Here is a 27,218-nt window from a genome sequence, read left to right as displayed (position 1 = left end):
GGACACTGACTAGAGAACGAAGTTCAAGAAGATACTCACTGACTGCTCTTTAGATTTGTACCAAATGAAGAACTTCTCAAGCATCAAAAAGGTACCGTTCACCTAGTGAAATAACTGATCAATGGTACATCCACAAGGAGCTGTAACTCCCCAATCTCTTTTCTATGAAAAAATACTCCCCTATGCAGAAACAACCACAGTTCTATTCAAATCCCAGCCAGTAAAAAGGAAATGAAGCTGGTACAACTGATGAAAAAGAGTCAGAAGGCCTGGTGAATGCTTGTAGGAGCAAGGAGACAGGATTCTACAGCTGAAACTCATACCCACATTTGTCCGAGCTTCAAATGTAACAAGGATTCAAATATGTTTCATGAATGCCTTGTATTCCCTAATGGCCAGAGAGGTTAAAAAACATATTACAATTTCCTATTACTTTTTTTCTTCCTTCTTTTTTGGACACAAGTACCTCAATTGGGAAAGCTAAGAACAGGAGATGTGCAGGGACTGACCACTGAAGTTACAAGGACTAGTGTACCTTCTTTACAACTCTGTACACTACCTTTCAAAGAGTGAGCTGAAGACCATTGAATGAGATTCACTAGGGAAATTAAAAAGCAAATCAACTATGGGTCCCACCAGACCTAATGAATCAGACCTGCAAGGAGTTATAGCCCCAGAGTTTATAAAGTTTCTCAGTGGTTCTTGCACACTACAAACACTGAGAATCACTACAAGAACCATCCTCTTCTAATCTCTAAGATGTTGGTCTACACAATCAGAATAACAACCTGTCAAGTAAGGCCAGGAGGAAAAGAAAGAAAGCAGGAGGTTAACCATTCTGCTTTCCTTATTTCACTTAAGTTATTGTTAAGAGACCTCACACAGAAGTTTCTCTGTATAGGTCTTCTTGCAAAATATTTTATTTATGCATACTTCTGTTAAAATAAAGTGAAAGGAAGTTAAATAAGTAAAACGTTATCTGGAATTCATTAAAACAGGTTTGGCTGAAGAAACACTTTAAAACACACTCTTTTATTTGAAAAGTTGTTTGATCTTACAGTAAGGATAAAAGTATAAAGAATTATGCTTAAAAGGGAAATAACCTGGGCCCGGCGGCGTGGCCTAGCGGCTAAAGTTCTCACCTTGAAAGCCCCGGGATCCCATATGGGCGCCGGTTCTAATCCCAGCAGCTCCACTTCCCATCCAGCTCCCTGCTTGTGGCCTGGGAAGGCAGTTGAGGACGGCCCAATGCATTGGGACCCTGCACCCGCGTGGGAGACCCGGAAGAGGTTCCAGGTTCCCTGCTTCGGATCGGCGCGCATCGGCCCGTTGCGGCTCACTTGGGGAGTGAATCATCGGATGGAAGATCTTCCTCTCTGTCTCTCCTCCTCTGTATATATCTGGCTGTAGTAAAAATGAATAAATCTTAAAAAAAAAAAAAAGGGGGAAATAACCTGAGAACAGAATATCATTTTCATGGAGGTGAGCTTTTCCTTTGTCCTATTATGTTCAAATTAGAAGTATTTACATTAAAGGGAAAAAAGTACAAAGAAGTTTAGCTCCTTCCTCTCCACTCAAATCACCCAGAGAGACAGTGTGTCAGACTACTTGCTAGATGGTTAGATCTTGGGGCATTGCTAGCAGGCTTTGAGACCTTGGGAAAGTTACTAAACTGCTGAGGAACATTTTCAACTTCAGCAAAATAAGCAATGCTAGGACTGAGTTGGGCACACTACTCAGAAGAGAACGGCACCCTCAGAACCATACGTAGCAGTAAATGGCAGATGTTAAAGATGAGCTTCTGTACCTGAGAAGACTAAGTGGCATCACTCCTGGGGACTCGGACGCAGGCACTGTTTCTGTGTCGGTGACTGGAGTGGTGGCAGTTGTGGTGTCCTCCAGGGAGCTGCTCATGAAGGATGTAGTGCTTGAGGCTGATGGGCTAGTAGTAACTGGTGTCTGTGCCTGTTGGGCGTGATCACTTTCTTCAGCCTGTTGATCAACCTCTAGAAACCAAGAAGGCCAAGAAAGAAGAATTTACTTTTTCAAAAGTGATAGTGGAAATTGAAGACTTCTAATTTTAAAGTTTCTCGACATATTTCACAAGTATCACTTTCTATGTAAAAGATAAAAGTTACATGCATACATTTTACATCCATTATAGTACACATTACCCTAATCTCTGTTGTCAGTGCTTTCACAAGCCTTCACAGCCACCCATTTTTAATTTTAAAGTTTCTTTAAAAATTTTAGTTTCCCTCAGAAAAAAAAAGTCTCAGAAGCTGGCACTGTGGTACGGTGCATTAAGCGGTAGCAGCATCCACATCCTGTATGGGCACTGGTTCAAGTTTCAGCTGCTCCCTGCTAATATGCCTGGAAAAACAATGGAAGATGGACCGAGTGCATGGGCTCCTGTGCCCACATGGGAGAACAGCATGAAACTCCTGCTCCCAGTGGCTGTGACCTTTTGGGGAGCAAAGAAGCAGATAGAGGAACTCTCTCAGCCTCTCCCTCTTTCTTTGTAACTCTGCCTTTCATATAATTTTTTTTTTAAATGTATCTTTTTAAAGTCTCACTTTTGGCTATTACATTTGATATCTAATAATATCCCAAATTAAAACTACTTTAGCACTTAATTTTGATGTGCTTTTGTTCAGTCTCTAAACAAGCAAAGATAAAAGTACGAGTACAAGAAATAAGATTTAAATAATAATTAAAAGTAAAAAGAAAAAAAAGATAAATGGTAAAAGTACCTAAAAGTTTATAAGACACTTACATATTTTCTTATCTATTATGTGAGGCTACAAATAAATAATCAAAAATAGGAACTGCCACAGTGACAGTCAATTCAGGCTTGCTAAATGAATTATTATGAAATGATCCTTCTGGTCTTTATCACTCCTGCTTACGCACCTATCACACCTTCTTTCTGTCCATTTATTTATTAAGACAAGACAGAATGAAGGGAGGAAGGGCAAAAGTAAAGAAGGAGAGTGTGGAAGGGAAGGAAGAAAAGGAAGATAAAAAAGAACCTAAGTTCATAAAGGACATGTTCACTGCTGCCTTTCCAGAACCTGGAAACCTACCTGGAACAGAGAGGGCACTGAATAAATATTTGATGAATGAATCTCATTTTTATTTTAGAATTTGTACGATACCCAAAAGTGATGATGAAAGAGAAAACAGGTTTCCTTATATGATATATACAGACCATGAAAGAAGGAGACTTTGAAATGTCTCCAAGGAGACTCTAAGATGGACTATGTCAATCAGTGGATTCTTCAACCACTTCATCATGCTTGGAGTGGCAAGATTGGCAACAACTCATAACTGTTGAACTATCAAAACCACTTGAGCAAGACCCTCGGAGCATGCCCCACATCCGGGACCTGGGGTGGGTGGGAAACTGGGTGAGGCGTCTCCCTTAATATCCCCCTTTACCTCATATACATGAAAGAATGTGGAAATAATAGTCTTACCCACTTTCCTGTAGCCCTTGAACCTTTTTACCTAAGTAACTATGTAAAGATTGTCAAAAATATAATAAAACAAATGGAAAAAGTTAAAAAAAAAAATTTCTCCAAGAAGTGTGAGACTGTGGAACTAAGGTAAGAGCTAAGTAGTACTAAAGTGTGCTGAGTGATAGATGAATCAAGAGAATAGTGTGTCGAACAGTAGGTAATTAGTACTAGAATGATAGTAATAAGAAATAGTATTAGGGAGTAGTATTAAGAAATAGTTCAATAATAAATGAATGTCTAGCAATAAACAAAATAAAGCTAAGTTTGGCTTCTGTAATGACAGCTTTTCTTGCTACAATGGGAACCAAGGTAAAGCCAAGACAGGCCCTCAGGCAGACCTCAGACAGGCTAGGCCTAAGTTTCAGTCCCTAGAATTTAGGCACTCACTTCCCAAAGTGAGCTGCCACATACCCTTGACAGAGCCGACCAATCAGAGCAGACTTGAAAGGTCCCTAGTCATCAGGTGGTCATGGTGATAGAAGCTGACCACTGGGGTGGGCACAGATAAGTGAGACTGACCACCAGAGTGGTCACGGATGACAGAAACTGACCAATTAAATCTTGCCAATGCCTGCTCGTATAATCAATGGCCCATTCCTAGAACAGCAGCCAAAACACCATATGAACTATGTGAAATGTATGGTCGGGGTCCTTGTCAAGACTCCACTATGATGGATGAGACTTGGATCCTAGCGTGCTAGTAATAAAGTTCCTTTACTTTTGTATTATCTCATGTGGAATTCCTCTGTTCAAGGCAGTGGGATAAATTCCAGACCCAAGAGAAACTATCACAATGTTATATATTTTGAGTCAAACCAATAAAAACTTCGGTAATTTCATGGCATGAATTAAATTTCAATTTTACAAAATTTAACAATGATCATGATGATCACCTTTTTTTTTTAATTTATTGACTTATTTGAAAGTCAGAAACACATAGACAGGAGAGACAGACAGAGATTTTCCATTGGCTGGTTCACTCCCCAAGTAGCCATAACTGACAGGGCTGACCCAGGATGAAGCCAGGAGCCAGAAGTTGCATTCTGCGTCCCATGTGAGTGGCAGGGGTCTAGGCACTTGTGCCATCTCCTGCTGCTATTTTTAGGTTATTAGCAAAGAGCTGAATCAAAAGTGGTGCATAGGGGCACAAATGGTACAAATCGGTAACAATATGGAATGCCAGCATTCCAATGGTGGCCACAATGATGATCAAATTCTAGTGATGTGCATGCTTAAAACAGGACATTATATGCATATAGATGACTGTTAACATAAAAGCAACAAAATAATTGTTTAGGGGTCTGGTGTTATCGCACAGTGTTTAGGACACCACTTACAACAGCAGCATTCCATAACAGAGTGCGAGTTGGAGTCTTCGCTGCTCCAATTCCAATCCAGCTACATGCTAATAATGCAAATAGGAAAGCAGTGGGAAACAGTCTCATGTGTTGGGTCCCTACTATTCACGTAGGGGACTAAGATGTTGTTCCATGCTTCTGGCTTTGAGACCACTGTTGCCATTTGGGGAGTGAAACAGTGAATGGAAGATTAATCTCTTTTTTAAAAATATTTTAAATATTTTAAAGAGACTTATTTATTCGAAAGCAAGTTACATAGACAGCAGGAGAGAGAAACAGAGACATCTTCCATCTGCGGATTCATTCCCACAAATGGCTGGAATGACGAACTGGACTGGACTGAAGCCAGGAGTATCTTGCAGATCTCCCACACAGGTAGAGGGGCCCAAGGACTTGGGACTTCTTCCACTGATTTCCCAGGCCATTAACAGTGAGTTGGATTGGAAGTGGAGAAGTCGGGACATGAACTGGTGTCCTTAAGAGATGCTAGCATTGCAAGCTGAGACTTAAACTGCACCACTGCACCAAAACACCAGTGTTCAAATCTTTTAAAACACACACACACACACACAATTGATTGGCTATGCAAAGGTGGAATAACTTAGGAAGATTAAAAACTGGTAATTTTCCAAAGGAAAAATAACATAAAAATTGTTCTGACCAAAAATACATTTTACTAATCAGTTACAGAATATCACTCTATTGATACTGCATATAAATAATTCCAAGAGTACATGCACAAGTGCACACACACACCACCCAGAGAACATACCTTGCTTAACTTTGCCCCCATACTGGTCTTCCAAAAGCCCATGTACCACTAATTTATAGATCATGGCTTGAGCACGTTCCAGATCAGCTAATCCCAACGCTCTCTTTATGGGTGACCGCATGACTGCTCGCTTCACCATGTGTCGCATCAGGAACTGCAGGGCTGCACGCATCTCCACATCTTCGTGCACAACTGGAGAACTCGCACAGTCCGAGTTGTGTCCATTTTCAGCCAGAACTTTTGGTATCAGCAACAGCTCAGCGTATTTACTACAGCCAAGAAGAGCACTCAATGATTTCATAGCACCAAGGTAGAGATAGGATAGCTGTACTGCTCTGATTTCTGACTGGGCTATATCATGATTTTTGGATGTATGTTCATGAGTTTTCCTTTTTCCTTCTGTTATTTGATGTTGGGATTCCACTCCGGACAGTGTTGGATCCAAAGAAAATGAAGCTATTTCACTTTCTGATTTGGAGCTCATGGTACCCTGGTTTTTGACATCGTCAGTTGTTAAGCCTGTTCGGGCGTCCACAGCAGATTCACTCTCAGGTTTCTGCTCGCTGTCCCCTTTCTCCTCAGACTCATGGCGGTGTTTCTTTTCATGCCGTTTGGTGCTCTGTTTCCCCATGTCTTCGTGAATGCCAGTCAGATACGTTAGGTCCAGCAGCACAGATGCTGTTAGGCCTCGAAATCGGGCCACATCAAATGGCAGTGGTTCACAGGGCTCCAGATTATACAAGGGAGTATCACTAGGCGACCAAAAAGTTGGGAAGCTTTAATAAAGATCAGAACGACACAGGAAGAAGCAAGTGAGGGAAAGACAGGAGGAAGGCACAGAAAATAATGTAGACAAAATAAGATGTATCATGTACACAATACAGAGAATAACTTCCACAAACTAGAGATGTCATAACAGAGATAAATGAGTCTAAATTATGAGAAAATGGAGATGAGTGATGATAAATGCCAAACAATGAGATGTATATGGCTTTCAAATGAGAATATTTACGATTACGTAAGCCAGGAGCTGACAAACATTCTGTGAGGGGTCACAAAGGAAACATTTTGGATTTTGCAGGGCTGGTGGACTCCACTGTAATAACTCAACCCCACCATGGTAGAATGAAGGCAGCCACGGATGCACCTAACAAATGGTGTGGCTATATAACTACTTAAAAACAGGAAATGGGTCCAATGTAGTCTAGTACAAGCTATTTGGGAAATCTGAATAATAAGTCTACCTTATTACATGAGTAATGGCTACATACAGCCAATTTCAGAGAAGATTTTGATTCATTTAAAAATTTACTTATTAGTATTTAGTCTTCAATTGATGCTTCTAATTTATGGTTTAACTAGAAATATTATTACATATTCTTCATATTTGGCAATAACATTTACAGTTCAACAATAATTACATAAAATACACGGAAAGTTGTAGCAGGCATTTCCATATTTTATCATATTAACCTAAACCTTGGCCTTACGTTAATCTTTCTAACCTTACTTTGCCTTTGTCTCATTATTTTTACTTTTAATTTTAAACTCATTTTGCTATACTGTATGTGTTTATCAAGGTATCACAAATCCTTTATGAAATACAGCAAAGAACAAAAGAGAAGGTAGACACTGTCATTGGTTTCTTACTTGGTAGAGTCAGAGGAAGATGCAGTTCATTAGCCCCTCCAATTGTATGTAAGCATTACATATGTACATTTTACAAGTGAGGAAGTTCATGCTATTCCATGAATTTTAAAATAGTAATACTTCAAAAAAAAAACCTAAGAATCACTGTTTTTCGATATTGTTCCAAGTTACATTGATATAACATTATAGGAGTCATGTTAGGCCATATAATATTTACATAACAGAAATAATTTCATGTGAGCACGCCTCAAAAAGCTCATAGCAAATGTGGATTAATTAAAAACTATACACAAATCTTAAACATTTTTTGCACCTAACTAAGGTAATTCTATTTGCCATAAACTTGTTGGGATGCCACTGTATTTTCAATCTTTAGAATTACATTTTAAAAAATCACTAAATAATTTAATCCCCTTACAAACATACTTATCTTTGATATACCTTCCTTCACACAAATCCTATCAGAATTGCAAAAAACGTCTAAATTCTTTTAAATTCCTAGTGTCAAATAAGCTTAATTTTCATATTTATTCCAAATATTGTTCATTGAGAGGATAAAATTACATGGTTTAAGGAAAAAAAGCAAGAAAACTTAAAATTACAGATAACCCAAAATCTGTTCCCATTACATAAGAATCGTAATTTTAGTGATTCACATGCTCTCATCATATAGTAAAAACCCTCCTAACACACAAAACACAAACAAATCAACTAGTTGTCTTTTCATTATCCCACTGTATAATGTAAATGATCAAAAAGTAGAAAGCTAAATGAAAAATATCAAGGATTTCAGAACCTAAAATAGTGAGGTTACCATTTCTTCCGTAAACAAAACAAAATTTCCAAACAATTCACTAAATGTTTTGCAAATATTAGTGACTGAAAATCACGAATATTTCAAAGAGCAGATTCAAAAAAATATTCCTTTATGAAATTAATATGTAATACTGAGCTCTATGAAAAGAAAATATTTAAGAAAATTAACTGACAGCTCACCTAAATTACATAATTAATTCTTTCCTTAGATAGCAGCCTATTTTATCACTTGCTAAAATATAACTCAACAGATCATACCTGATGGTAATTTCTGCTTCATCCCATTGGACTTTAGCAGATGTGCTGCCCTCTTTGACCACTCCCAGCAGTGTGGCATGACGCCCAGTTTGCTTGTGAACACAGCGGCCTCCAACTCTAAGACCAGCATCCACTCCTCCAATCACTGCCAGAACAGGCCACACCTCTACGCAGAGAGTCCTCAGCTGCAGCTCTGAGAGGTCAGCAAGGCCATGCCTATTATGTTTACCTCTCTCTTCCTCTTTGCTCTCCCTTTCTTCCCTCATTTCATTTTCCTCTCGGCTCTGAACTGAGCGGCTTTTCTTCAGCTTCTGACCTGACTCTTTAATGCATATTTTAATTTTGTGTAGCCTCTCCATCATTTTTTTGTTGATGCAGTAAGTCCAGCGGTCAGTTCGGTGAAGGATGCGGATAAGCTGAATAGTGGCCTCGGCCAGCACTGTTGCTACTGGACTACAAATGGGATCACCTGGAAGTAGATCTCGTGGCGTGCCACGCATCTGCATTTCACAAATTTTCACCTAGACATAAGAAAACAGGGTAAGAATGTGTAATTATATTCTCCCTAGCTCTTTCATCACTATAAATTCAAACATTATGGAATCTCACATTGACCTTGTGTTTGATCTTCGAACATATGTGTATTATAATTAGCAGTCCCCCAACAAGGTTACAGACTTATTGAAGACAAGTAGCATTATGGTCTTCTGGAATAATCTGTCATATCATTTAAACTTTCCAGAGCCCCTGAATTCCACAGCTATGAGGACTGTTTAAAAGAAGGACACAGATCAAGGTGTATGTGACTGACTGAATTTCATCTTCAAAATGCCTCACATTCATAGTCAAGACTCCACAGTAAGCCATGGACCATCTTCTGTTAGACAAGAGGCCCTAAGGTAATTGTGATATTTCCAACCTGCACAAACACTACAAACAAGACATCCAAGAAAGCAGTGAGACTTGAGCTCAAATCTTAACTCTGTATAGCCTTGAGAAATTACTTAATTCCCCTAAACCTCGGTAGCTTTCTCATTTGAAAAAAAATGACATTAAAGTAGTATCTGTTTCTTACAGTTATTTTAAAAATTAAATGAGGGCCTGGCGCAGTAGCGTAGTGTCTAAAGTCCTTGCCTCACACAGGATCCCATATGGGTGTCAGTTCATGTCCCAGCAGCCTGGCTTCCTTCCAGTTCCCTGCTTGTGGCCTGGGAGCAGTCAAGACCGGCCCAAAGCCTTGGGACCCTGCACCCACATGGGAGACCCAGAGGAAGCTCCTGGTTCCTGGCTTCAGATCAGCTCAGTCCTGGCTGTTGCGGCCACTTGGGGAATAAACAAGTGGACAGAAAATCTTCTTCTCTCTCTTCCTCTCTGTATATCTGCTTTTACAATAAAAATAAATAAATCTTTTAAAAAATTACATGAAATTCTGGCATATTAAAAGTACTTATTGGTATAGTGCTAATGTAATTAGTGACGCACAGTCTAAGGCTGAAGAAATTCATAATTTCTTCATAGTTCATAGATGCTGGAGAATATCATACCACCATTTTCACCAGAACAGAAAAAAAGCTATTTTGGGCTGCTACAACACCATCAGGGCAAGGGATGATATCGGACACAGGGTGAACTGTTTACTTTCTTTCCAGCTCAGTCTTTATTGTTTAGCTGTTCAAGAACCAGTACCTCTCTCTCTTGAAGGCCAAGCCTTAAACTATATAACTCCTTCACATTTTTAGAAGCATATTGAAGAGCATAGGATAAAAGGTCATTTTCATGGTTAGAATTTACCAAATTTAGCATTCAAGAAAAATCACCCATGTTGTACCCTAAATCGTTTTCACTACAAAGTAACTAGAAATCAGTAAAATCAGACACCAAATCTACATTAGATTCTCACGAAAAAGGATGGGGTAATAAAAAACCCACCACCAGCACAGAGTGATCACAAAGAAGTTTGTCTCTGAGTTTTAGACTAATTAGACCATATTTAGAACATATTTATTTAATACTATTATTACGGGATTCCCATTTATACCATCTACAAGGACTGAAAATTCTCCCTGAGTGCAATGAGCCATATTATCCCAACTACTTCTAATCATTTCTGCAAATGTTTGCAAGTTGACTTATATTCAAATTGTCAAAATACCAAATAGTGTCTTAACACAGTGAAAAAATGATTTATAAAACTATTCTTCTACAAAAAGTAAATTACCCACGTCAAGTATTTTTAATGCTGGAAAAAGCTCATTACACTAAAATCTCTACCCAATGATAACAAATATTGTTTTTTTTTAATTAAACAAATACCGTTCATACTTAAAGCATCAAGGTTTAAGACTGCTTTACCTTTTCACCTGGATTGCTGCTATAGAACATTACACATGGATACAACTCCGCTGCATCCACATCTTCAAAAGCTAACTTGGGTTCCTATGGGTTGGCAAGAAAAAAAGGGAATAAAAGTTCTTAATTGCTAATATCTAGCCACATTAAAATCCAAAACACCGTGAGATATAGCCAATGTTATTAGAGTCAAATCCTAATCAATTTTGCTAATGACCAGGAAAAGTTGCAAGGTAATTAATGATCCTAATTTGTTCACTTGACCGAAAAAAAAAAAATCCTAACTTTGTCTTTACTATGTTTCTGTAGTTTAGTGCTGATTAAGTATTACAAGAAGCAGAAAATATTAGAGAAAAGCAGTGTGGATAATCTACAAGCTAGATAATCAGCACTTGAAAAACGGGGCTGAATATAAATAAAAACAAGAAATACTTGTGATTGGGTTGCAGTACCTCTCCATTTTTCCCAAAGGAAATGGTCCTGGCTTCCATGTCTAACACACAGGTAATGAAATCTCCTTGGGTGAAGCTGGACAAGGTCAGTGTCTGTTCTCCGTTGTGATAGAGGTTGCCGCTGTAAGCCCTGTAGAGCCACATATCCGAGGTAGTGCGGTGGTTAAAGTCATGTACTGGCCAGCGAGAAACTCCAACACACGTGCCTTCATTACCTCTGTTTTCCTTCACAATGTAAAACTGAAATAAAAGTAACAATGCTCATTAATACTTTAGAAACCTGATTATGCACAATTAACTACAATCCTGCAGAGTATGTTTATGAATAATATTTATGCATTTATGGAAACATTAAGTTTCTTTTGAGCCTAAGTACCAATAACATAAAACTGAAATAATTTCATCAGTCTATAACAATTTCAAAAGGAATCTGTCATTTTTCAAAACATTTAGAATAACCTTTGAATACTATGTTAGTAAAAACAATTTTAGCCTACAACTGGATTATGAAGATGAGGAAGTACAGCTAGTCCAGAAAACTGTTAATGGAAAGCTTCAATTCTTTTTGTTTTTTTTTAAAGATTTGTTTTTATTGGAAAGGCAGATACACAGAGAGGCTTCAATTCTTTATGCTCATTTCCTAATTACTCTCTCCCATTTAAGAGTTAAAACAGCAGGAGGTCTGAGATTGCCATTTTAAAAAAGGCCCGCTAGCAGCACTAGGCTTTCTCTAGTATCTGAGATTTTGACTGACAGTTTATTACATTAACATAAAACTTCTATGGCCTAGAATGTTTGAATAAAAATAGCATGGTTTATCATGAATACTTGCTTCCCTTCTATGAAAGCCAGAATATTGGTTCATTCAGGGTAGGAAGTACCTACTCAACTAGCCTCCATTAACTTTTCAGCTCTGACTTTCCAATGGCTTCTCCAAAAACATCACACCCTTGTTGCTTGCTGCAGTTTGGTGGTGGGGAAAAACTCCCTACAGAAGGCAGAGAACATAAGGAAGCCTGCACAAGGTGCTTCCATACTTCATCTGCGTCTTGTCTTACCATCCGAGTATGTATCCTTACTATACCATTTCCATAAATCTCAGTCATGAGTACATCCATATGCTGAGCCCTATGAGTGCTTCTGGCAAGTCTCTGAACATTACAGAGCTCTTGGGAACTCTTAACATGGTAGTGGTAGCAATGAGATTTTCAAAACGAATTGGTGCCATTAGAACACAGTTAGGGCATTATTTAGGAGTACCGAGGATGGACTAGGCTAAGATAAACTCCCCTGTTCAGGTGGCTACAGTGTTACACATGGCATTAAATATACGGTAAGCTGCTATTGGTGGCCAGAGGTACAAGTTACCTATGAAATTTCGAAATGATAGATCTAACCACAGGACAGTTGGCTTGCTACATACCCTTGTTACTTTTGGCCCTTACTAAGTAAAGTTAGGATAACAGAGAAGACTGGGTAAAATCTGAGTCATTCCTCCCCATCCTCTGTTGCAGTTACCATCAGGGTCACTCTGGAGCCCGAAAACTAGATTAGATGGAGAAAGAGACCAATAAAGAAAGCTTAGAACAGACAAGAATAAGTCAGCTTGGACTCTCATATACCTCACTAGGTAGGACACAAAGATCAGTTACTCCTCACTCAGGTATTGAAGATTTCTCTGCGCACCCCTCCTAAAACTGTTTTGCTCCTCAATCATTAACATATGGCTTGTTAGAGTTATAAGTCTGTTTGGATTATCCTAAAATTCACGCAGTAAAATCATGCTTGAATACTATCAGCTGCTAAATATAAATATGAGGGGGAAAAAAAGACACAAGACAGCTGAATAGTAACCTATAACCATTTTAAAGTTTACAGGAGTTGGTTATGTATAAACTAAAATTCAAATGTCAATGAAGTATTTACAGGATGTGGTTAAGAACTTGCATTTTCTAACACACTGGTCACTCAGTAGCATGTCAATTAACTTCATGATGTTGTAAATTTCCATGTTTCCATGTTTCTTCCTGTAGTTGAATTTGTTATGGGTTTTCATTTGAGAGGATGATATTCTGCAGCTCTACTTTCAGATCAAGGATGGTCTCCCAATGAAACTGTTGAACTTATCTGGACAATAAAATGCTGGACGCTCTGCATGTTCCATGCCCACAATGATGGAATTATGACTGGCTATGAGCTGTACTGCTGTAACAATATGTAGAAAATCAATATGGGGGAGGGCTCCTGAAGGGTCTGGGGGAATCCCAGAGCCTATGTAACTGTGTCATAAAATGAAATAGTAACTAAAAAAATTTTTTTGAGTCATTCTCTTTCAGGTGGGAAAAGAAAGGACATCAACATTGCTATAAAACAGGATACGAATAAGACAAAAAATAAAAATTAGGTTTTACTTTTTCTCTTGTCTATGGGGGGAGAAGGGAAAGGATTAAGAAACCTTTAGGTTCAGGCCTTGGGTTTGGGGGCTCCTCACAGTGTGGCGGCTGTGGGGAGTGCCCCTGCCAGGTTGGACTCAATGCTGGAGACTCACGCCAAAGACACTGCCGCAAGGCAGTGAACGAGTCCTCGGCCTCACCCAGGACCCAAGAGAGCTCTTTCCTCAGGGTAACTGCACCATGAGGGAACTTGGGAACTGGGTTAAAATTCCTAGCTCCGCCCAGCTGCTAATATCTGGCGGCTGGGTGAGTTTGGCAGGGGTTCGGTCCTTGGGTTTGGGGGCAAGTGCCGCTCTTCACAGTGTGGCGGCTGTGGGGGGTGCCCCCGCTGGGTCGGACCCAATGCTGGGGGCTCATGCCAAAGACACTACCACAAGGCAGTGAACGAGTCCTCAGCCTCCCCCAGGGCGGCCAGTGCACCATGTGGTGTCAGGCTTTGCCTGCTGGCCGCCTGACGGTAAACTCTGGGGTTTTTTGAGATATGTTTGCTGCCTGGGGACACCCATGACTAAGTCCAATTTTAGTGTAGGTGAGTAGTGAATCTTGGGTGATCCCCAGTGACAGGGTCATGGAAGTTTTAGGCATGCATGGGGACTGAGACCTGGTGGTTTGGAGGGAAGTACCCAGAAGACAATTACGGTTAGTCAGATACACCAACCCAATTCAGAATACAGAAATGTCACATTTGCCTAAAACATCACTGATCGTCACACACCAGCCCACACCAATGCTATGGATGGGGGCCTCTTTGGCAGTGATGGGTACCATTACCCAACTGTTTGGTGGAGTGGTGGAGTGGTCACATTTGGCAGGGTCAAGACTCTATCCAGCATGTGAGAGAACTTGGTCTGGGGGTAGACTCTATGGGGTTGTGTAGGCCCAACCCTGTGGAAATACAAGTTCCCCTGGTTAGTTCGCAAGTTGGGGTTGGGATGGCCTAAGCTAGATGTGACCATGCCACCTGCCATCACACACGGGTGCAGGAACCCAAAACAGTCAGTGCAAGTCAAGGCAGCAGCACCTGAAAGTGCATCCATTAACAGGATATGGGGTGGGCCGTGCTGCCACTGGAAGGGGACAGAATGGGCAGGGCTGAACAAACCTTAACTCATAAGAAACAACAGAAATCAGGTTGGAGCACAGGTCATGCCAAGTAGGTCCTTCACCTACTGATCTGTGTAAGACAGGGATGCTAAGCCAACAGCGTCTAAGGGGACAGGACAAGAGAGGGGCTCTACCAAGTTGAATCAGAGCAACCACTGGCCTCCACGAGATCTAAGGCTGGGAACAGGCCCGGCTGGGCAGCTAAGGGGATACTCTAGCTGGGTTGAGTTTCCCACCAATGAGCGCATGGGCTGTAAATGGGGCTGCGTTCAAATCAGGATACGAGTGTAATTTCACTTGGCACAAGTGTGGACTGGGAATGGAAGCACCAAGCCGGGCCAGACTCCAACACCATCTGGTGCTCTGCAGGACCAGGGGAAATGTATGACAGACTAGGCTAGGTCTCAGCTCTTACTGAACCATGTGTAAGCTGTATGGGGGTATGGAAGAGCCATGGCTGGGTTGAAACATCCAACAATAAGAACCAGATTGGGTTGAAGAGCAGTCAGGAAACACCACTGTTCCTGCTAGGACAGGAGGTGAACTGAACAGGGCTGGCTCAAGGACCCACTGGTATGCATGAAACCTGGCAATGGGAGAGTTTCTGATGGAGGAGCCTGGGCAACTCATCTGGCAAGACACAGTCCCTGCAGGTAAACGCAAGAAGCACAATAGGAAACAGCCCAGAACAGGCTATGGAAATTATCCCACTGGTATACACATGGCATGGATGGGGGCAGACCAGGCTGAACCTGTTCACATCACCCGCTGGTGAGTCCGAGTGCCAGAACTGAGTGTGGGTCAACCCAGGTTCGGTTGTGACACATACCAGTACACAATAAGGAATGCCAAGGTGAGATGAGCCGTACCAGATGTGGTTGCAGCGCCCAAACAGCACATGTGATAATCAGGGGGAGGAGGCAAAGCTGACAGGGGAATGTGGGCTCCCCTGCTGGACAACTACTTCCATTGGAAAGTGTGGGTCGGGATGGGGGCAGATCAGAATAGGCAGGGCTGTAACACCTGTGGGACTCATGTGGGCTAGATAAGGGAAGGGCCACAGTGGGCTGTTTCGACTGGTGCAAGCAAAAACTAGAGTGGGTGAGGGTTGGTTGGGCTAGCCGCAGTACTAGGTGGTAGAGGCTGGCACTTGCAGCTAATTCTGTCAAGTCAAATGCCAGAACTACCTGGAGAGTTCATAATCTGGGAGTGAGTGTGGCCTAGAAGGGAAATAGTGGGCACCTCCCTCGGGGCTACCACTCTCATTGGACAGCACGAACACCAGGACAGGGGCAGGGGTGGCTGTACAGAAGGGCACCTGCCAGTAGGTGTGTGGGCTGGATAGTAGGTTGGTTGGGTTGAGCTGGGCTTCAATGCCCATCGACACGTGCGAGAGCTAAACAGGATGTGGGACAGACTTGACAAGCCTGCGGTGCATACTGGCAACCATTGGAACCAGGGTAGGGGGCAGAACTGGTGGGGGTTATGGAGAGTCACCCCAACTAGGCTGCAGCTCCAACTGGTTTGCGTGAGGACCGAGTATGACGCGGGCAGGATCGAACTGGACTACAACACCCGCTGGTTCACGAGGAAGACAGGGCTGGAAACAGAACGAACCCAGCAATCCCAACGACCAGCGTGAGCATAAGCTGATTGGCGTGACAGATGGTGTTGGACTCCGTACTAGCAAACTCGCGCAAGAATCAGGCCTGGGATCATCTCAGATGAAGTTTCTTTGGAGATCCCTCCAACTGAACTGCTGATCTTAGAACCCCAACCATGAAGAGACTGTTAGCCAGTGGATTCCGAATAGGGTTCACTGCGATTGGAACTGAGATATTGGCAGCAATCCAGAGCTGATGAACAATCAAAACTGTATGAGCAGGACCATCAGAGCGTACCTCCCGTTGGGGATCTGGGATGGGTGGGAGGTTAGGTGGGGCTTTTCCCTTTGTTTTTTTCCCTCACCCCAGATACAGGGTAAAATGATATTGCTGTGGAAACAATGGTATTACCCACTTTCACCCTGTAGCCCTTGACACTTTGTTCCCTAATCAACTAAATAAGATTATTAAAAGATAATTAAAAAAAAAAAAGAAATCTTCATGGGGAGCATTGGGTAGAATAAAAAAATACTGTAAGTGCTTCTCGTTCCTTCCTCCAAGAGGCAAGAAAGTGTTCAATCAGTTCACAGGGCTGGAGCAAAGCTTTAAATAAAGAAGAAAAGAATCACTCCAGCTGTTTTCTTCAAGCCAGCTATGGACTCTCACTACAGGGGCTTATTCAACCTCCACCTCAATTAGCCCCATAAACGTTAAATTCACTACTGGGTAGTTGAGGAAACTCGATCTAAAGGCAGAGAAAGGAAAATTTTAAAAAACATCTCTGTTTTGTGGTTAACATATCTAGAAATATAGTAAAGGTTGGTGCAAAATGTTGAAGTTTTGAAACTTTACAAGCAATCATCCTGATCAAGCTGCAAAAGAAGACCACGTTAGTGGGCTATAGCTTCCTCACACTTCACCACTTGTGAGTGGACTGGAATTTAAACTCCAAACGTCTGACACAGATGTCACTCACATAGACAACACAATCTTGTAAAACTGACTTCCTTTGGACAATCCTTTCGAAACCAAGAACTAAACTCAATTATTCAGACTGAACTGGGAACAGAAGTAGTAAGTCCCACAAGTGGCATGCTACACTGGAGCCATGTTAACCTATACCATCATAAGTGTAAATAAATACAGACACCAAAAAATTAAGCTCTTTGCTTCTATGGCTATCATATATACCCTACAGGAGTATAGTTTGTATGTGCATCTTGCCATAATACTTCCTTGGCTCGACACTGGCTAGAGTTCTGCTGTATCAAATTGATGCCGAAGCCAAATTTTAAACGTTAACACAAAAACTTAAGGATGGAGCCAGTTTTTTCAAAGATAGCTGTTTATGGTTAATGAAACTGGTTTTAACTGGTTAAGTTCAGAATCCTTAAAAGGAATAACTGAAGGTTAAAAGTCCAGGTTGGTCTCATTCTGTGGCTCTGGGTCCTACTGATGACTATACTGTGACCAAGGAAGTAGGTAGTATCAAAAATGGAATTACCACAGGGGAGACTGCCATCCTCAGAAAGGCCTGCTTGCAATGTTGGCCTTTATTGGCATAAAAAAGCAGTTCCTTATACTGATAAAAACTTTCACAAACTGATAAGGTTAGCTCCATTGTGCACAGACTGTGCAAACCCTACAACTTACGCTAACCACCTGCTTTCCTTTCAGAAATCTAAAATTCTCAGTACATGCCAGGCAGAAGATAATTATGTGACCATCTCTCAGTGAAAATCTTGGTCATTTAATCTCTAAAGGGCTTTCTCAAAAACATCAAGGACACGCATTGAGGGTTGTCACCACTTTGGATGCCTGCATCCTGTATCAGAGTATTTAAGTCCCAGGTCCTCCATTTCTAACCAAGCTTCCTGTTAATGCACCTAGGAGGAAGCAGATGATGGCTCACATGCATGGGCCCTGTAACCCATGTAAGAATCCAGATGAGTTCCTGGCTCTCCCCTTCAATTTGGCTCAGCCCTCACTGTTGCAGGCATTTGGAAGTAAACTAGAAGGTGGAAGATTTTCACTCCCTCTGCTCCGTTTCTGCATTGTTCTTTCAAGCAAGTGAAATAACAAAATAAACAAAAACAAGTCATACACATCGCTTCATTTCCTTTGCTAGGGAAAAGACATGACCCCCCTCATGGGAAGAATGTATCCATGATGTTATAATTATTTTAAAATGTTTTAAGATAATGTTAAAATTACAAATGAGTTAAAACTTAGTAAACAATTTAAGTGTATCTTTATTCTGTTTCCATTTATGTTAACATCTTACATAATGACAGAATATCTGTATATAATTTTTTTAAAGTTTTTTTTTATTGGAAAGCCAGATATACAGAGAAGGAGATATAGAGAGAAAGATCCTCCATCCATTAACTGTTCACACCCCAATTAGCCGCAACAGTCAGACCTGAGCCGATCCGGAGTCAGGAGCCAGGATCCTCCTCCAGCTCACATGCTGGCACAGGGTCCCAAGGCTTTTGGGCCATTCTTGACTGCTTTCCCAGGCTGTTAGGAGCCAGAGACTTATGGGCCTTAAGACTTGGCCTACCTGACAGCCTGTTGCATTGCAAAAGCCTGCAGGCAGGGCTACAGCAAGCAGGATATTAGACCAAAACATCCTCTGTAGAGCAAGCAGAATAGAACCTCCACCCTTTTCCTGTTCAAATAATTAGTTCCTCCCCTGTTTCAATATAGCTGATTAGTTCCTTCCCTGCTTCAGTGAAGATAATTACTCCCAGGAAACCCCTCCCTTTCTCCCCCTCCCCTAGAGAAGAAGGTATATATATGAGGAGTAAAAATAGAGAGGCACTCTTTTCCACCAGGTACGAGTGTCCGTGTGTTTCTTGGGCCAGCAGCCCGGCATTCCCAGTCCACCCTCAGGGTTTGAGCGTCGTGTCCTGCAGGTCGGGACAAATTGGTGGCCCGTACGGGGACCCTGATACGGTGGAGCAACTGAGGAACCTCGCGGTGAAGACTTTGGCCGAAGCGTTTGGGTGCGAGGCAAAAAGGGTGAGTCGATAATTGACTCGGACATTTCTAAGAAAAATTTTGTAGGGGCATAGTGATTTCATCTCCAGACCCTCTCCCTGTCCTAGGGCACGAGGGACAATCTGAGGGACCCCTGGAACTTTGGAGGGGCATAGTTGATTTCATCCCCAGACCCTCTCCCTGTTCTGGGCACGAGGGACAATCTGAGGGACCCCTGGAATTTTGGAGGGGCATAGTTGATTTCATCTCCAGACCTTCTCCCTGTTCTGGGCACGAGGGATAACCTGAGGGACCCCGGAAATCCAGAGGCAAGCTTAGAGTTATGAAATTATTAAAACTTAATGACAATCTACCCCCACACTACAATTACTCCCTATTCTTCTGAAAATCAATAGTGGTTGATGTGTGGTGATCTGGACTGGGCTGTTTTACTCCTGTCCTGCCAGGCCAAGTTCGATACACATTATCCCCCTTCTCCTATTCTTTCCTTTCTTAAGGTTCACTCTGTCGTTTTCCCGAGATTAGTTAGACCAACCCCTATTAGTAATGCTTTAACAATTTTTAATCAAGGATTATACTGTTGGGAAGTCTATGTTAATTATAAACAGCCTTAGCAAGCCAGATCACATGTATTTATCTTTATGAATATAGAAACTGAAAGTTAAGACAACACATTAAGATTTTGACATTACATTGAAATGGTAAGAAAGGACATTAGTTTGCTTGCAACACAAAAGACATAAACTTGATTATGGCAAGTATGCGATTTTAGAATTTGTGTCATATTCAATGGCTGCTTCCTAAGACATGCACATATAAGTAGGTAGCAAGGTTGCTTGATGTCTTTTTCTTATATTTGCCGGTAGTAACCTATAAGACTAGATTTACATGCTGTGTATGAAGTCAGAATAGGAAATTAAGAAAGTAGCAGAACCCGCCTAGTGAGTTCAGTGTATGACTACTACCAAAGCATAAGAGGCTTTACCATGTCTAGCAGATTTCTGAGGGGTCTTATCACCTGAAAAGTCTCTAAACTGAAGAATACTTAGTGGTTGTGTTGTAAAGCTACCTGTGAGGAGCTGTGTGTTAGTGTTGTGTGTGTTAACACTGTTAGACGTGAGTGTGGTATTGTGTACTATCCTGATCATTGCATGCGGTTTATACCTCACAACTCTTTATTCCCTCTACACCCCAGTTCCTGTCTCAAAGTCAGGATTCTGAAGGTCTAAGTCTGGAAACCTGAAGTTGGATGAGAGCTCCTGACAAGACCTACAGAACCCCATCAAATGCAAACACTCAAAATTTCTCATTTGCTAGAGTTGCATCAATGAAAACTAAGCCGTCTTCTGGTTAATGAGAAGACTTGCTTACCTTTGACTCTCTCCTGCAAAGTTGTCTTACATTCGCCACCCATGTCCAAGGAGAAGAGAATAAAATCAGTTCTAACTATTTGGGCCTAATGAAAGCTACCAACACTTTCTTCTGTTCCTTTAAACATTTTCCCCCTGCTTTTAGCTCTTTTTATCCTTAGCTTTTAAAATATTAATCATGAGGGTAACTGCAGCAGATCACCATTGGAACCCACGCTCCGGGAAAAAACCCAGTGTTTTTTGGAAAACTGTTTTGACTGGACAATGGCAAGGGCCAGACCCTGTTCTTATTTGAGGAAGAGGAAGTGTTTGTGTTTTCCCACAGGATGAAGACAGCCCCAGATGGGTTCCCGAAAGGCTGGTTAAACACCATTCTCCCAGTCTCACTATTTCTACTCCTATGGATCCCACCATCCAGAAAAACAGAGATACACTGGGGAATAATGAGCGTGATCCCACTTCCACTGCCATTGGGACCCACAACTAGAGTCCTCCTGAAACTTTTTCAGGAATATTGATGCTGAGTTGATTTATTACTCGGGTTCAATGCAGTATGTGTCATCTTGGTAAAGTTGGAATGTATCTCTACACTTGCTAATCTCTCTCATGAGCTCTCTTACAGGTTGAATGGTTCCTGGAATGCAGACTTTGAAAGCTTGACCAGCACGCTTTGACATCCTACTCATGTTGATCCCATTCCCTGAAATTCTCTCATAGATATTATAGTCCAGGGGTTCCATTTGTTCAGGAACTGAGTGGGGGTTGCTGCTAGGATGACTCATATATAGGCCTCCTTTTGCTGTGCCTTCAGCTTAAGCGGAAAAAACGGCAAGCACAGGCTCAGGTTATGGCCATAAGACAAGTCTTTGCAGCCCTAGAAGGAAGGCAAGACCCTCAATTCTGGCTCTCACCTATACAGTAGCCGGGGCTGGTAGTCAAAGACGGGCAACCTCTGACCCAGTCAGGTACCAACCTAAGACAGGAGTTAGGCTTTGTCATCTGCCTAAGCTTCCCATGACAGGTAAGGACCTGACGGGAGGTCAGATGACCTAAGACAGGCACAGTCACTGAGCCATACCCTTACTGTATCATAGAAAAAATAGAAGGGGGAACTGTTAGGAGCCAGAGACTTATGGGCCTTAAGACTTGGCCTACCTGACAGCCTGTTGCATTGCAAAAGCCTGCAGGCAGGGCTACAGCAAGCAGGATATTAGACCAAAACATCCTCTGTAGAGCAAGCAGAATAGAACCTCCACCCTTGTTCCTGTTCAAATAATTAGTTCCTCCCCTGTTTCAATATAGCTGATTAGTTCCTTCCCTGCTTCAGTGAAGATAATTACTCCCAGGAAACCCCTCCCTTCCTCCCCCTCCCCTAGAGAAGAAGGTATATATATGAGGAGTAAAAATAAAGAGAGAGGCACTCTTTTCCACCAAGTACGAGTGTCCATGTGTTTCTTGGGCTAGCAGCCCAGAGCTACCAGCCCGGCATTCCCAGTCCACCCTCAGGGTTTGAGCGTCGTGTCTGCAGGTCGGGACACCAGGCCACAAGCAGGGAGCTGGATAAGAAGTGGAGCAGCCAGGACATGAATTGGTACCCATATGGATCTTGGCGGATGCAAGGCAAGGATTTAGCCACTAGGCCATCAGGTCAGGCCCTGAACTTAGAGTATGAAGACTAATTGATAAAATACTTAAAAACTATTTAGAATTCTACATACCTTCCACTGATAGCACCCTGAAGTAACTCCAGTGGATGCCAATCCATAACCTTTTCCACCACTGCCATGAGTTAAAATCTGCCCATTCTCCACCAGGCAGCACTGAGCTTTCTCTGGATCAAAAGATACCTCTTGTATAGGAAGATTTTCATCTTCTTCTTCCAACTCTCCTTGCTTCTGTCAGAAAGGGAACTGAGTTAGTATTTGGCATAGCCTATATCTCAGGTAATATGTATTCTGAGGCTTCATGGTTTTATTTCACAAGTATATCAACTACTGCAAAAGGCAATGAAAAACATAATGATAACAAAGCAAGATTTTGTCCACAAAACTTCGCATTTCAATTAGGAAATGGAGAAACAAGCAAATAATGCTAATACTGCAGTGAGAAAATAGAAGTTACATAACAGAATAGAAACAAAAGTCTAAGTGTCTAACCATGCTTAAGAAGCATAAACTAAGAATTTTTAAAACAGTGATTGCTGGGCAAATTTCTGAATGATGGCAAGGCATTAAGGAGCTTGTGAAAGAAAAGTATTTAATACAGTGTGGATAGTATATGCCAAGGTGCAAAAGCTTAAAGAACTGCTAATAAATACATCTAGAAAATGCAACTAGCAGAAAATGAGCCCAAAAAGAAAAGGGAATAAAGTTAAGGAAGCCCTTGAATATCAGTTAGATCAGAACCCCATCATTTACACAGGGGCTCTGCGGCCAGATCCCCTTTACCAAAGGCGTAAAATGATGATGGCAGAAACACTAATCAGGAGATTGCTGCAAGAGTCAAGTAAAAAATGATGAGGCTCTGAATTCATTGACTCATTCATTCATTCATATTAAGCATCTACATCAGTCCGGATACTTTGTTGGGTCTCCTCTAAAATCAACAATGCACAAGATGGTAAGAATTTAAATTTGTCACAGAACTCATATCGTGGAAGATGGGAATACAAAATTAAATACAAAATTTAAATTATAAAATTTAATGCGAATTAAATAAATAAAATACATAACACAGCTAGTAAGTGACATACTAAAATGAAATCAGAAGACAGGACAGTGTGTGGTAACTACTCTACAATGGTTAGGGAAGAACTCCTGAATAAGTTATAATTAAGCTGAGGCCTGAATGAGAAGTTTCTGAGAGGTGCAGGGTTTCTGCGCAGTTGCTTAACTTTCTGTTTGTGACTGCTGCACCTGGTATCAAATGCCTGCCTTGAGTTCCAGCTACTCTGCTTCCAACCCAGCTTCCTGTTATTGTGTATCCTGGGAGGCAGCTGGAGCACTTGGGTCTCTGACATCTATGTGAGAGACTTAAATGTGGTCCCAGGCTCCTGACTTTGGACTGGCCTAACCCTGGCTGTTGCGGGTATTTTAGGGAGTGAACCAGCAGATGGAAGATATGTCTGTCTGTCTCTCTTGCTCTCGTGCATATTCTGCCTTTCAAATAAAATTAAAATAACTAATTAAAATAAAAGGAAGTCTGATAAATTGGCCTGAATGGAACGGGCAGTTTAAATAAATTTAACATGTTCAAGAAACATGAAAAAGCCAAGTAAATTGTTCAGAAAAATACAGTAAGCAAAAGGTAGGGGGCAAACTTTTATCCCAAGAAAGAAATCTCTGAAATGTATCTGAAATAAGGAACAAACTTTTTCTGATTTATTATTTTGAAAAATCATTTTGGAGGGGCTTAACGGGCTAATCCTCCACTTCAGAGAGCCAGCATCCCATATGACACTGATTCATACTCCATATGCTTCTGTTCCAATCAAGTTCCCTGCGTATGGCCTGGAAAAGCAGCAGGGATGGCTCAAGTCCTTGGGATCCTGCATCCATGTGGGAGACCCAGAAGTTGTTTCTGGCTCCTGGCTTTGGATTGGTTCAGTTCTGATACATGCAGCCATTTGGGGAATGAACCAGCGGATGGAAGTGAAAGTGGCACCAATGAGGGATTGTTTGTGGAGAGAATTAAATCAGGTAAATGGACATCCAAGAGAAGGTAATACTTTGAAAACAATAGAAGGTGACATAGTTAGTCCCTCATTCCAAAACAATAAGATTAAAAGTTTGAGGCGGGCAGGCCAAAGCATGGTCCAAGCCCACAGTTGTGGAGATGGTTCAGTCAGGCTATAGCAGGTATAAATGCTGATGGATGAAGTAACAAATCATTGTCCCAGAAATGAAAGCACAGAAGGCAGACAAGAACCAGGTTGCTGCTGAGGTGGTTAAACTCTTGGATCAAAAATAGCAGTTGGTTCTAGCAGAAGGGAAGTCCCTTGAGATGCCCAAAAGCAAAAAGAAAAAGGGAAATACTTGGTTCATGGAGTCACTTTTAAATGGCAACAGACACATAAATTTATAATCCCTATTAAAAAAAGGAAACAGAAGGCTGTAGTCTCCAAAAGTCAAGTAAGTTGAGGACAAATTTAGTTTCAGCAGAAGATTAACAGTTGGGCTGAGAGTTTAACAAATAAGAAGTGACTGTAGATTAACTACTATTCTGAGAAGCTTAGTAGTAAAAAAACAAGAAAGCTAGCTTTGTGAATTAGGAGAATCAAGATGGCAGAATAGGGTAAGGACACGTTTATACAGACGGAAGAACATTTAACCAGGATGAAGCAGAGAGAACATATTTCAGGAAATAGGAAAGGACAGAACAACAGCAGAGGGGTACCTGGAGACTGACAGACACAGGAAAGCAGCGGACACAACGGTGTGGTGTTGTAGTGACTGATACTCCAGCACGGCGATCTGAACTCCACAGCAGCCAGAACTCCACCAGCAACCAGGTGGCAATGGACTTTCACTGGGAGCTCGGGTGGTGAACCCAGACAAAGAACTGTCCGTTCTGTTGGTCCGTTTGATTTGACCAAGCGCAGAGACAGAGCAGCAGATCCCAGACGGGCAGTGCGAGAACAGAGTGGATTTCACAGTCCAGTCAGCCCCCTAGAGCTGAATTGGGCGCCATTTTGCTTAAGGAGGCAAAGGCGAGGGAGAGGACTGAGCATACACTGAGCTGGGAGTGAGCTCATTTCTGTCTGGGTGAACAGCGAGAACAGAGTGGATTTCACAGTCCAGTCAGCCCCCTAGAGCTGAATTGGGCGCCATTTTGTGTAAGGAGGAAAGGGCGAGGGAGAGGATTGAGCATGCGCTGAGCTGGGAGTGAGCTCATTTCTGTCTGGGTGAACTGCAACGACGTGGCATTCTACAGGTTCCACTCAGGGCAGGTCTGGGATAGACCTCGGATCTGACGGCCAGCAGATCAAGAACCTTAGTGGTTGTATGGCAGGCGCCATTTTGGGCACTGTGGCAATAGCTTTGGGACTGCAGGGGTCAACAGTGAACTGCGCATGTGCTGATCTCGCGAGAACTTGCTGAGGTCCGAGATTGCACTGGTCCCGCAGGAAAATAATACTGACTGTGTCATCGTACGGGTCAAAATAGGTCCGTGTGGCACCCAGACCTAATGTCCAACAGGTTCCAACAAGATCAGCGCCACCAACAACCCAATTATATAGGACACCTGGTGTCTCTCTAATCCTGGGACCTGCTCCAACCGGAAGTGGGAGAAAGCTTGCAGAGACAACAGTGCAGCCTCACCACGGTATCACAGGAGGTGGAGAGTGGTGAGCCAAGAGCTGGGGCTGTGGAGACCACAGTGGAAATCTGACATAAGAACCCAGACCTAGAACTTGCTGGAGGTTGTGGCACAAGTGGCTGCAAGAAAAGTTGTGTACCAACCGCAATAAGCAAAATCGCATTGTAGACCTGTGGGTGACACAGCTTAGAAACCTACCCCAAGGAGAAGACTCTGCTAACCAGAAGTACAATGACGAAGAGACAAAGGCACAATGAATATTGCAGAAAACTCTCCTGCAAAGGAGCAAAACCCTATGCCACTCTCAGAGTTAACTGAGGAAGACATCGAGAAAATGGGGCACACAGAATCCATAAGACTCATTTTAAAGATTCTGATCAGGGCCCGGTGCCGTGGCCTAGCGGCTAAAGTCCTCGCCTTCAACGCCCCAGGATCCCATATGGGCGCCGGTTCTAATCCCAGCAGCTCCACTTCCCATCCAGCTCCCTGCTTGTGGCCTGGGAAAGCAGTCGAGGACGGCCCAAAGCTTTGGGACCCTGCACCCGCGTGGGAGACCCGGAAGAGGTTCCAGGTTCCCAGATTCGGATCAGCACGCACCAGCCGTTGCGGCTGACTTGGGGAGTGAACCATCGGATGGAAGATCTTCCTCTCTGTCTCTCCTCCTCTCTGTATATCCGGCTTTCCAATAATAATAAATCTTTAAAAAAAAAAAAAGATTCTGATCAACAATGAGAAGCTCATGCAAGAGTTCAAAGAATTTAAGGAAGTGATAAAGCAAATCAAGGCTGACATATCAGAAATTAAGAACACAGTAGAGCAAGTTAAGAGTACAGTGGAGAGTCTCCAAAATAGAATGAAACAAGCAGAACAAAGAATCTCAGAATTGGAAGATATTTCCTGTCACCAGGGGGAAGCAAACAAAAAGCTGGAAGCAGAGCTGGATCAGGCCAAAAAAAGTATTCAAGAATTGAAAGACACTATTAAGAGGCCAAATATAAGAGTTATGGGAGTCCCAGAAGGTGCAGAAAGAGAAGCTGAGTTTGTAAATGTATTTAATGAAATAATAAAGGAAAATTTCCCTAATCTAGAGGAAGAATTGGGAAACAAGTTCCAGGAGGGGCACAGAATTCCCAACAGGCTTGACCAAAAGCGATCTTCACCATGACATATGATCATCAAGCTCTCTTCA

General features: G+C 42.1%; 1 protein-coding gene across 12 annotated transcripts in view; it reads right to left on the bottom strand.

Moving 5' to 3' along the window:
* The window catches only part of HERC1 (HECT and RLD domain containing E3 ubiquitin protein ligase family member 1), a 206,775-nt gene that overhangs the window by 59,245 nt on the left and 120,312 nt on the right, over positions 1-27,218 (bottom strand). For 10 of the 12 annotated variants that reach the window (XM_058665701.1, XM_058665710.1, XM_058665706.1 and 7 more), the window contains 6 exons: positions 22,429-22,605; positions 11,177-11,416; positions 10,728-10,811; positions 8,376-8,896; positions 5,652-6,427; positions 1,808-2,006 (listed from right to left, as the gene is read on the bottom strand). In XM_058665701.1, coding sequence (XP_058521684.1) covers positions 1,808-2,006; positions 5,652-6,427; positions 8,376-8,896; positions 10,728-10,811; positions 11,177-11,416; positions 22,429-22,605 — 1,997 coding nt within the window. The remainder of the gene's footprint in view (positions 1-1,807; positions 2,007-5,651; positions 6,428-8,375; positions 8,897-10,727; positions 10,812-11,176; positions 11,417-22,428; positions 22,606-27,218) is intronic. The other 2 variants (XM_058665708.1, XM_058665705.1) reach the window with 2 other exon arrangements.

The sequence above is a fragment of the Ochotona princeps genome, chromosome 6 (assembly GCF_030435755.1).
Source record: "Ochotona princeps isolate mOchPri1 chromosome 6, mOchPri1.hap1, whole genome shotgun sequence".
In the NCBI taxonomy this organism is placed as follows: domain Eukaryota; kingdom Metazoa; phylum Chordata; class Mammalia; order Lagomorpha; family Ochotonidae; genus Ochotona; species Ochotona princeps.
Note: the sequence above shows the minus strand (reverse complement) of the source record. Positions and strands in the feature narration are given on the sequence as shown.